Below are 12461 nucleotides of genomic sequence, written 5' to 3'. Positions count from 1 at the left end.
AATTCAACAACATGTGTGTAGCCCCTCGTATCCGAAACACGAATACCATATATCAGAAACGATAGATCCTCGAAAACCACTCGAATTCAAAGGCATGAGATTGCGCGAAAGCTCGATCACAGATTCAGGATTCGAGGCGATTTTTCGGAACAAAAATTATGGGACCATAGGGCTTTTTCTCTATCCAATGAATCAGCTACTGCAATAATACAAGGGTCCCTTTCAATTACTGTACAATCAATACCCAACACAAAGACAAGAGTTGGAAGCCAATGGCTTTTAAAGAGCTTGGCTGTGCTTTTACCAAAAATGGAAGCCTTTCAACATTATTTTTACTGCCACTGGTAGAAAGAAGCAGTAGCCAGTAGGAAAATGTCCCCACATTTCCCTATCAACCACAGCACCCATAATTGAGAGAACCCATGTGGGCTTCCATTTGTTTTTGTGGTTAGCTATTTTGTTAATTTTTTTTGACCATGATTGAAAAAAAGATGTGATTTTGGCACTCCACCTCTACTTCTAGCGGCTAAAATTGGAGGGCCAAAATTAATTCCCTTGAAAAAAAAATCTCTCTTATTCACAACTTTGGTTGATTAACCCAAGCCATTAGTTTCTGAAAAAAGCAATGTCACTGTTACAAGGACGGCTTCAGAATTTTAATTTAACGGTAACAAAATGAAAAGAATTCTTTTATACCAAGCTATATTGGGCCTAGTTTACTGTGCTTTATTGAGCTATATTATGTAATTACTCACAAACCCTAGTGAATTTTCATGTGCCTGGGCTATGTAAGAATAATTCGGTGCCAACTACTAAAGAAAATTCTAATTTGATTTCAGAAAAAAAAAAAAAAAAGTATAAATTTTAGTGTATTTTTTTTAACCCTGAGGGTTCGCTTCAATCCCCGAGATAATGAAAGAGCCGCCCTTGGTTATAGTATAAATTTTAGTGTATTTTTTTTAACCCAAAGGGTTCGCTTCAACCCCCGATATAATGAAAGAGCCGCGCCCTTGGTTATAGATGTCTGTATTTGAATTCAGGGCACAGATGCGTAGGGAGATTGGTCTTGTGATTCTTGGACAGCACTTTTCACTCGGCCTCTCAATTCTCTCTCACGCACGCGGATTATAATTCTCTCTCAATTCATAAGACCCATATCAGACAGCACTAAACCCGCACAGATGTGTCAGGATGTGTTTGGACATCTGTGTCCCAATCAATTCAGTACTATTTGGAAATTCATACAAACTACAATCCTGAATAATAATGAGTTTGTTTACCGGATCTGATTAAGGTTAAACAAGATTGTCCCATATGATCAAAACAGGACTCATAGAAAAAGGATTAATTAGGAATATTTATTGACCTGTACGTCTTTGTCATGTTCATGTGCCCATGCATAACTGAGCAAGCTGGGGTTGGAAGATGCTTGAGAGTAGATGATATGTTACATCAAACAGAGTTTTAGCAGTTTCCTACTTAAGTATAGTTCAGTTTCTGACAGTCCTTCTACTAAAGAACATGATAGTTCCAATTCACTAGAAAATGAAAAGAAAATAAATTTTTTACACCGCCTGTGTAAACATATTAAACATATGTTTCCTTCAAATCAATTGCATTGTGCCACATCGCCATGATTTATTAATTGGGATTACTGTTTTGACACGTGTCGCAATACAATTGATTTGGAGGAAACATATATTTACACCGGCGGTGTAAAGAATTTATTTTCAAATCAAAAACAATCACAAGTTATATACTCCTAGTTGGGTGTTAAATGTCAAAATGGGAAAAGAAAAAAAAAAAGTAAAGAGTGTGTGTCATTAACTAAAATAAGTACTTATTTTTTGAAAAATTAATGTATTGTGAGAAAATGAATGACCTATCTCGTAAAACAGAAAATAAGTAATTGAGAAATAAGAATCTTAGCAGAACGGATTACATCACAAAATACGAATTTAGAAGGTAGATAGATTTCTCAACATTGTCTTTCTGCCACTCTATGCCCTCTCTATACCAAATACCCTATGGAAAACTTCCTTAAACATCTGCAAAACTTCGATTCCTTTTTCTCCTGTATAAGAAATGTAACATTATATTTGAGCATGAAATAGACACCTTGAGTTGGAGGGAAGCACCTGTGAGCAGTAGCGGAAGAAGCAGAAGCGAGAATGTCGAATTGAGTAACGAACCATTAGCGAGTGAGAGTCCAATGCCCCAGGCCTAAAAAGGTTCCTCTGCTAGGCTTAGTAAAGGAGATATGTATACTTTTTATGTTGTTAACGATGAAATCATTATCAGCAAAAATCATGAATAAATAAAACCAGAAAAATGTGTGAAAGATGATCAAGGCTAGTGTTAAACGCTATATCCTTATGACAAATTCACCATCGCTACGGTGCTTACGGAATCTTTGGATGTCCATCTCCTAGGATACAATAATCGAAATTCCACCTAAATTAATCTTTATTAACTTCCTTCCACCAATTATTAAATGGAGATTAATGGAGCCAATTCGTATTCAATGTTGAACGGTTTTGAACAAACTCAAAACCCATTTTTCTCCAAACAGGTTCATCCACGAAGCCTCCGAACTACAAGGCTGGCTTGTTTCCTATGTCGAACAACTATTTAATATACTAAAAGATAAGAGGCCTCATTTTCAAACCTCGCCTGGGATTTCGGAAATCTCAAGGCCGGGCCTACAAAGAGGCCAGGGTGAGTCAAGCCTAAGATTAGACTACTTGCAACAAACACTAGTTGAAATAGATAGGGCCCCAATAAATTATCCTTGATTGAGCCCATAGGACAATTCAAGTTTGGGTCGGTTACTAGTAGTCATTTTGGGCCTTTCTCGATATAACTCGAGCATTGGTCAAAGGACATCTGAAGGTCATGCAAATAGAATTAGAAGAGCTCCTACAATGGACTAGGATTGGGCTTGGACCCAACTGCTTAGGAAAATGGTCATAAAATGTCCAAAGGCTTGGAGCAGTATCCAAACCGATACCGTAACCCAATGGATTGATTCTTGGCTTGTGACTTAGGTTGTGCTCCCTCCTGAGATCTCAGGTTCGATTCTCCTTACCGGCAACTTTTGGGGCTAACCTCACCTCACATGTCCTGCGTGGAGAGAATTGTGAGAGGGGCTGTAGGAATTTGTCTGACGTACGTGCAAGCTGGCCAGAAACACCCTACAAAAAACAAAATGATAGCTGTGGATCTTCTCATTCGACTTAAAACAATACTTCACATTTGAGGTGTTAGAAAAATGGTTTCTTAGAAAGGTTTTTTGTAATGTTTGGGCATAAAATCTTTGGGTCCCACACTTTGTTGTGGACGGGTCCAAGTTGGCAAATATTCGTTGATGTTAGGAGATGACGTTTGAATATTTACTTGGACAAAACCATTTAAGATGTGATAGAAATTGAGTCTCAAAATTGGTCATTTGTAATGGAGGGAAAGATGGAGAGGAGAGGGCATGGATAAAATGGACTTTGACCCATATACCACACGCACACTGTCCGCCCGCCCGCCCGCCCCACCCCGACTCGGGCTCAGGTTTACAATTCGATATTACCTCACACAATGGACAATTCCACATCACCTCACATGAGGGACCAGAGAATCTACACATGAGAGCATACTGATCAAGTGCAAACACGATCCATAAGCGAGGTGATTTGGGGCACTAAATAGTTACTTTAGCCCCACATATAGATGTGAGTTGTACTTGAATAAGTGCACTGCAGTGGAGAAATGTAAGGCCAAAAGCAAGGGTCATAAACAAGCCAAACGAGCCAAGCAGGTATTTGATCAACTTTGGTTTGAAAACTTAATAAGCATAAAAAACATGTTTCAAATTGCTGATCAAAAAAATTATGTGTGTGTGTGTGTTCAAGTTTGACGAGTCAATCTCAAACGAGCTTTAATCAAACCAAACAAGAACTGATCTCAAGTAGCTTGAATTCTTTATAGAATAAGCTGAATGAGCCAAATAGTAGCTTGTGACCAAACTTGAACAATCTTTTAATGAACAAACACAAGCTCAGACTCGAATAGCTTAGTTCGTTTAGCAACCCTAGCCAATAGAGGGCAGAAAATTGAGCAAACATTAAAAATAAAAATAAAAATTGATAAGTGAAAATAGAGCAAACAATAAAAAATAAAAATAAAAATTGATCAGTGAAAATAGAGCAAACAATAAATTGAAATCCTGGTGCATAATTACTTTATCGCCTGTTCAATCCATTGGTTAGGCAATCCCAAACAAAGACGCACAATTTTAAATCAGCCACCATAGGATCCGGGATAACGTGCTATTCGAGTTCTCCAATATCAACCAAAATTGCAATTCCCTTCCAACCATTCAAAATTCCTATTAACAATACTAGTATAATTTTTAAAGCAGACTTGTACATAATCCTAAACCAATATAAAAATAAACAGAAGATCTACAAAATTCAGTACCCATTCCAGTTCTATGTATAGGCTGGCACTCCATATTTCCTAAGGATTGACTCGAGCCCCAGCTATAACCTCAGAAGGGTCTTTTTCCCTATGCAAAGTACAATGACATGTCTCGTATCTGTCTTTAATGGCAGAAAAACCTCAAAATTTGATGGTGTCTACTTGAATGACTGCATTGCACTGCGGGTCCTAGAAATTAAAGAAGCGCTGATGCCAGACATTGTCCGCCCAAGCATCCGAGCACCAGAATTCCCGTTGTTTGTATCTCCCGTTGCATTAATACCATTGGAAGCACCTGGACTGGTCAATGCATCAACGTCTACTGACATTCCATGAAGCTCCTGCAATGGATAGAACCCATGTTAGACTTGAAGTGCTCGCACGCGCAAATAAAATAGGCAGACCATAAATAGAGTTGGCATAACCTTTAGGCCGGAGGCTGAGACTGCGTTTTGCAATGGGCGCTGTACCAAACGACACATAAACAATAAATTATCTATGAAAATTATTCAACAAATTGATTCCACATCAAACTGTAAGAAGAAACCAAGCCATTGTTTTTGTTTGTAGAAGTGGCAATGACCATAATAAATCGCCATGATAATATGGTATGTACACCGACACAACTCCAAAAAATGGTGGAAACCTAACTTTGAAATGTAAAAGAATCAAGAGTATACTCGCTCGTGCTCGCGCGCGCGCGTGTGTGTGTGAGAGAGAGAGAGAGAGAGAGAGAGAGAGAGAGAGAGAGAGAGAGTCAATGAGATCCAAGACTTCATCTGTTCCTAACCACAAAAACAGAACCACTGCAAAGAATGACACAACTCTTCTCAACATATTCAAAGAGACATGGACTAAACATGTCCGCTGAACAGTTCTGATGTTTTCCAATAAGCAACAACCATATATTAGTTTTCCACGCTGCAATCCTCTCTTTCAATTCATTTTTTACCAGCAGGCTCAACTCCATTGAGGACAGAAACAAACCTTGGTAGTTCCATTAGAAGCAGAAGGAGATGGCAATTCCACCGATGATGGTATGGGAGACGGAGACTCAGTCTGCACAGGCAAACAGAAGAGTAAGAGCATAGGAGAAATTGATGTGGAAGTGATGCAACAGAGTGCAAAGATAATTTAAATAGATAACTCTAAACTATTTGTGCCTCAAACTCAGTACAAGGCATGTTCACCTAAGTCCTTTATCATTAAAAACACATACTAACATAACAACACATGAATTCACGTCATTACCCCCGATGAGAGTGTCATTTGTGGCATTTCAAGAGCTGGCCTGGACGAACTTGATGGTGCCGCCTAGAGGAGAAAAAGATGGGAGAAATTAACTTGGAGAATATGAGCTCTCATATTAAGTGAGAAATATGGAAGAAATGAGATGAAGTTAGGCTTGTGCCTGAATACGCTCTGGGGCTCTGCTATTCTCCAAGTTCCAGGCAGCATAGACCAACTTCTTCACTCCTTCATTTGTGGAATCCTATGCAGACGAACACAGCATTAAAGTCCAAAGCCATGATATTTAGACGGCACCACCAACTTTTGGAATTTCACATTGTCGATATGACGGAAGATATAATACCTGTTTCCCTTCTATCCTATGGATTTTAGTCTCCTGGACAAGGGAAAAGTTAAATCAGCATTCCAATTTACATCCGACAATAATCTCATAGACATGGGAAAAGCAAGATGAGTCACCAGAGTTCGGACTGCATGGTGAACGGATTGCACATCCACACAAGTCACTTTAACTTCTCCTCGGAGTTCAGAAACCTGAACAATTAAGTATATCTTCGTGAATTAACCTGGAAGTCACCAGCAGAAAAACTAAATACCTAGTAAACCTTTAATCTGTCCCACCTCCTCTCTTGTAGCAGCAGTAAGCTCAGCACATTCATCTAGATTACAATCCACACGGTCAATCCTGGAAGACAAATGCCGCTTGGTGGCCTGGAAAACAAACAAAACCTCTTTTCAGGAGTTCTCTTTTTCAATCATACATTCAACAACATTAAGGCCATAACCAGCACAGAGCAACTAAAGCAGCATTAACATAACCAAGGACATGGCTGTCCATAAAGCAAACTGGGTAAGGTGAATCTGCGGAGCCATCCCCACAACAGTGGTAGGCTTTGAGCATACTAATATCTTGTTCACCGCACATATTCTCATTACTACTAAAGAGTGTGAACAAAAAGTTCTAATACCAATTTAGAAAAATCATAAATGAAGTGCAAGTTCTGAGATTAGATCCCTCAAAGTCGTATTGGGGCAAAAGATCAAGAGTCAGGATACATTCATGAGGAAGTGGTATTTATAATTCCTTGAATTAGGAAACCTTGAGGGATTAATATGCATTAGTAAAATTTATGCTTTTCTTATAATTCAATAACAAGTTATTTCTTTTACATGTTACGTGCTTCAAATGCTTTGAAATGATGGACATGCGTGTTGCCCGGGAGTCTAAAGAGTGTCCGGTCCTGGAAAAAAAAAAATCAAATACCATCATATTAAAGATGAGTGTCCAAAAAGCAAGTGTCCAACAAGTGTTGCTGTCCGACAAGTGTATGACATTGGACAAGCCACCTTGTGCTATTTGGTCTTCCAGTATCAGTGGTTACTTAGGTATCCATTTTTCTTCATTTGGATTCCTCTTTTAATGCTTTCTTCTTAGCAATTCACACTTACTGGGGTAGGAAAAAAACTCTCGCGTACCTGTGGCCCTTTTTTCCAATTCATCTGTCTTCAATTATAAATTCATATTAGATGCAACAATTGCATCCCCATTTCAATCATAAACAAATGACGAGAATAAAATATGTTTTACAAGAAAATAGGTCTTCAGACTCTCATTGTCACATACTCCGTTGACTTGATTGAACAAACTGTTCAGCCCACCAAACTATAGCTATTACAAGTTCGGTATGCCGCTGTGCTTATAGGTGTAATTCAAACAAATGCACTGCACTGAGTTGTGGCAAAATAAAATTTTATGCACACAATGTTCAAGAAGAAACCATGTAACTGTGCAAGCACTTGATTTGATGCATGAAGCATGCACACAGGCCTACACAAACGAGAGGTTAAAGATCAAAGAGAAAAATTTCAGATCTTCAAGATGAAAGAACTTAATTCCCATACAATGTGCTATAAAAGGGTTAAAACCTCCTAGTTGATTTCATGTGTGCACTGGGACCGAATAGGCTTTACGTCTGCTTCAAACAAAGCATCCACGAATTGCTAGTAGCTTTCTTAAGAACTAGGAAGTATGACAGTTCACTTCTCCATCCACTACTTACATACACATTTGTAATAGTCTGGGCTCAAACTTTGCATCCGCCAGTGTCGCACAAAAATCCAAACAAGCCACATAGGGAATATTACTCACGAAAAATAAAGATCTACAAACATTATTTCATTTTGAGAGCTGTGAATTATGCAACTCAGTTGCCTATCTAATTGCAATTTCCTCGAGAAAAGTTTAAAATTTCAACAAGCATAAGCCCTGAAGATATATGCTACTGACTATATTTCCGTTGGAAAGAGAAAAACTTGCCGCTATTGAAGTGTAAACATTCTCAAGTTGTTTTGTTACAGCAGAGGATGCATTTGATAAACTACGCCTGGTTGCGAACATCATGTCTGGAAGTTTCCAACCCTGAGAACATAGAGAAAGGGATGAGGCACAGTAGCAACAAAAGGATAGATAGTATATTTGAAATTTTGAGAACATGAGAACCTCAAACATACAAATACAATAGTCTATGGGCAAAACAACATTGGACGAGAATGTATTTAAATCTTCAGGAAAAGCACAGAATCACTCAGGCTCCAATTTGACATCTATGAGGTTAGAGACATTGAAAAAGGCCAGGAGAGGGAGGTGAGTTTGTAATTGAGCTGGTCAGCAAGTTGCAGTATAGACTGTTACTTCAATTGGAAATTTAGAACGGAAATGTATAGCAGGGATTGACTCTGAGGTTTTATCAAGTCCAATGTCAGTGAAACCAACGAATCATCCAGACTAGATGGGGTCATGAAACTGAAGGTTATAGAATTAGCAAGTCTGGCAGGCCTGGTTTAATGAGCTCATTAAATCAGATTCTGACTGAATGACGATGTCACAATATCAGGCACTTGTGTTTTTTTTTTTTTTGAACGGCAATATCAGGCACTTGTTACTCTACAATAAGATGCAGGTGGTGAATCGTGAGTACTTATGTCACAAGCAGAGGCCCATCCACCAGTCCAAGATGCTAGAGCCACCCAACCTATAACTTCTGAGAGCAGGCAAGCCCAACTAGCCTGTAACATCAAGGTAACTATTAAAAGGACGCAGCCAAGATTCGTCCACATTCAGCAGCAAGTCTGAATCCCTTGCTTCATGGGCCTTACTCTTTATCTAAGGAAAAGCCTAGGATCAAGGTGCATGCCATGATTAAATAAATTTGAAATTGATGCAATTCAGTGATTTATCATGATTTAACTTCCCATATGTTTCTCTCGGCCTAACAAAATGCTAGGATGGGGCATGTATCCTGGGGAAGAAACTCCACAGTTGATGCCACTTAATGATGTAGACTTCATAGTTTGACTTGGTATAGAGGATTAAGTTAGCACGTTTGAATCTCTAGATGGACGAAAAGCTTTTGAGAAAATCCTCTCAACTAACCAAAGCCATCTGGTACCAGAAATATAAGCTGCTTTAAGATATAACAACTATACATTCTGGGAACTTGATGAAGGAGATACTTTATGATGCACACCAAAGTATGTGCACTTTTTGGTTAGCGATTCCACAAGACTAGTGAGGGATGCATGACTTTCACCTTCCACCAAATATAACCGCATCCGACCACAATGACAACAACCACTATACCATATCTTCTTGAACCTGCACAATGTAAGACAAACAATTACAGTTATTCTGGTATTACAAATTTACAACAGCATATCAAGTCCAATTCACAAATATCCCTAACCAGATATGGAGCTCTACATTTTAAAAAAACATAAACGTAATCCACCATAGGAAGATGTTACTTGAAGTCGTGCATAAAACATAGATGATAAATTACACTTTCTCAAGGTTTCAAATAGCATAATGAGAAAGAGAAAATGGACAATCAATGGATGGCCTCAATAAGCCCTGGCCTGCATGCATTGTCGGGCAGACATACGCAAATGGATGAGAAATTACACATGGGATGTAACAATCAGTGCTAGCTGGATTGCTAACCCTAATCCTAACCACGTCGCTCAAAAGGTTAACCTTAAGTTATACAGTAGCTAGTCGGAATTCGTTATATATTACTTTTCTTTTTCCCAACTCCCCGATGTGGGACTTTGGGACCTTGGGTCTCACAATCTCCCCACCTAATGATGCAACGTCCTTGTTGCATTGACCCAGCAACCTTCCCCTTGGTGGACATGGTGTGGCACTTAGCTCTGTACAGCACATCTGGCTCTTGCCAAATTCTAGAGGTGGCCCCCACCATACAGACCAGGAGGCTCTGATACCAACTATAACGACTCGCGCCAACTGACATGTTAAACTCTCAGCCTAACCGCGTGGCTCAAAAGGTTAACCTCAAGTTATAAGTAGCTGGTCGGAATTCATTATATATTCCTTTTCTTTGTCCCAACTCCCCGATGTGGGACATCAGTACCTTGGGGTCTCACATGGGAAATGGAGAGACATGAGAGAGAGAGAGAGAGAGAGAGAGAGAGAGAGAGAGAGAGAGAAGTAGCAGGGGACCTATATTTCCCCATTTCCCGTAAAAGTAGGACAACACTTGCAGCCAAATGAGGAAAAGAATAGAGATTGTATGGTAGAACAAAATAATCCCTAAACCAAACTAATGAACCTCTCGGAAGAAAAGTTACCCACAAAAACAAGTGGGAAAGACAAACCAATAGCTGCAATACTTATGGTCACTTTTCCATTTAATAATTTGTAGCAAGAAATGTACTACCAAGTACCAAGTTTGTGTTTGGCATGCAAAAATTAATTCAATATAAATTACCCAAAAGTTATTGTAGAAAGGATTAAGTCATGCAGAGTTAGATGGGTGAAATATAAAGGTTATCTGATATATACATATGAGAAGGTATTATGACTCCAACCTGAACCACCTGATGTTACAATTGTAACTGATCTATTTGATGCCAAGAGTTGCAGCTCCTGTCGCAGGCTATTGACCTACAAAACTCATGTGATCCACTTGAGTACATTGCACAAGAATAGATAGCACACAGATACAACCCATGCAGAAAACTGACTAAATAAACTAGCTTGTACAAATTGAGATATGGTACTATAAACATGAAAACCTGTTGCAACAAAGAGTCATTCCGCGGCTTAGGCCTGGATGGTGTAGCTTTAGAATCATCATGCCTGATTTGCTTCCAAAAAACCTGCGTTAAAATAACTGAATAATAGAACTCCCATTCTTTGACAATCAAAAAAAAATACAGTCAAACAGTTAAAGATGAAAACATCCAACATAACACTAATTTAAGCAGTCAAGACACAATATACCTTAAAGGCCCCAGAGAAAATATCAGAGACAGTTGGAATGCTTCCTTCTTTGGCTAAAACAGACCCTACGATACCTAAATGAAGTTCAAATTGCACATTTGTTAGCAGTTGTTAGCCAGACTTACATATACTATGAAGTCTATAGGTCATTATCTATATCCAGAACACAAATACTATGGCACCCAACCACCAGAGGATTCTAGGGTGAAGTAACTATCTTTAAATAAGGTCCCCAGTTCAGCCCTGAGCAGCAGCAACTACCGTTCTCTTAAAACTTAATCTGCATTAGTAGTTGAGTAGTGCAAATCGAGCCATTGCTCATTTACTTGTATTGGTTATTTGTGTACCTAAATCAATACGTAGAATAAGTAAAGATTCAGACACAAAATACGCAAATAACCAAGGGTTACCAAACAGGCCCTCTATAAGCTACTTTCCCAAAGAATGGTTGTGTGCAGCAGTGGGAACTATTCTCGTTCCACCTAAAAAATGGGTCGAGGTAGGGCTGCAAACAAACCGAGCTATTCACGGCTCGTCAGTCAACTAGTCGAGCTCGAGCTCGAGCTCAAGTTTTAAGCTCATCCAGTAAACGAGCCGAGCCCGAGTTACTTGTAACTCAGCTCGAGCTCGACTCGTTTATAGATGCTCGCGTAGTAAACAAACCTAGCTTGAACACATGGTCCATAAGCGAGCTGAGCTTGACTTGTTTTGTAGCAGCCGAGCTCGGACGCATCAAAGCTCGGCTCGGCTTGTTTAGCCCTAGGTCGAGGACAAGCACACATAAAAGATGACCCCAAACAAAAAAGAGTAAGTTGGAAAGAAATGTAAAAAACGATTAGCAATCTCAAAACAAAATTCAAATTTCGAATGCAAAAAATGATAACAATACTAACGCAATTGCAACGCAGCTACTAGGGTTCATAACATCCGCCCTAATTTTGCTTTCCACTACACTAAGCCTGAATTGTCAAACAAAACAACAGAATGATTCGTTGATTAATCAAGCCACTTCAGGGGGTACTACTTAACCACATACAAGTAATCGCAACTGTATTGACATATAGATAAGTGTGTGTGTGAGAGAGAGAAAGAGAGTTTGAATTGGTGTAGACGCACCTGCACCAATGATGATGGTGAGCTTCCCGATAGGAAGGGCCATCGGCGGCGAAACGATGGAGTTAGAGAGAGGAGATTTGTTTTCTCGGGAGAATCGAATGTTAGACGGTGATGAGAGAGTCGATCGGGAATTAGTGAACTTGGGGAACAAGACTTGTTCTCGGTTTTCTCTCTCTTTCGGCAAATTGTCGTAGCCAGCGGGCCAGTGAGTGATGAACACGAGAGCTACGAGCCCTATTAATTTTGCTGGCCGAAAAAACTGCGGTGAGCCGAGCAGAGCCGAGTGTTTAAACTCGGCTTGTTCAAAAATTAGTCTAGCTCG

General features: G+C 39.4%; 1 protein-coding gene across 1 annotated transcript; it reads right to left on the bottom strand.

Moving 5' to 3' along the window:
- Nucleotides 1-4305: 4305 nt before the first annotated feature.
- On the bottom strand, nucleotides 4306-12391 carry LOC131310939 (uncharacterized). The gene is made up of 14 exons (XM_058338217.1): nucleotides 12140-12391; nucleotides 11024-11097; nucleotides 10816-10899; nucleotides 10609-10684; nucleotides 9312-9376; nucleotides 8039-8140; nucleotides 6343-6432; nucleotides 6181-6255; nucleotides 6065-6097; nucleotides 5882-5962; nucleotides 5722-5784; nucleotides 5458-5529; nucleotides 4896-4934; nucleotides 4306-4811 (listed from the first exon to the last, which is right to left on the bottom strand). Exons 1-14 carry the CDS (start codon nucleotides 12180-12182, stop codon nucleotides 4629-4631), a joined length of 1080 nt encoding a protein of 359 aa, XP_058194200.1. The 5' UTR covers nucleotides 12183-12391; the 3' UTR covers nucleotides 4306-4628.
- Between the last annotated feature and the right edge of the window lie 70 nt (nucleotides 12392-12461).

This window comes from Rhododendron vialii, chromosome 12a (genome assembly GCF_030253575.1).
Source record: "Rhododendron vialii isolate Sample 1 chromosome 12a, ASM3025357v1".
Lineage (NCBI taxonomy): Eukaryota > Viridiplantae > Streptophyta > Magnoliopsida > Ericales > Ericaceae > Rhododendron > Rhododendron vialii.
Note: the sequence above shows the minus strand (reverse complement) of the source record. Positions and strands in the feature narration are given on the sequence as shown.

Coding starts and splice junctions, on each gene's coding strand:
- LOC131310939 (XM_058338217.1), bottom strand. CDS start 12,182: ATGGCCCTTCCTATCGGGAAGCTCACCATCATCATTGGTGCAG. Junction 6,433..8,038: donor ATGTTTACACTTCAATAGCG/GCAAGTTTTTCT, acceptor TTTGTTTTCCAG/GCCACCAAGCGGCATTTGTC. Junction 5,530..5,721: donor AAATGACACTCTCATCGGGG/GTAATGACGTGA, acceptor TTGCCTGTGCAG/ACTGAGTCTCCGTCTCCCAT.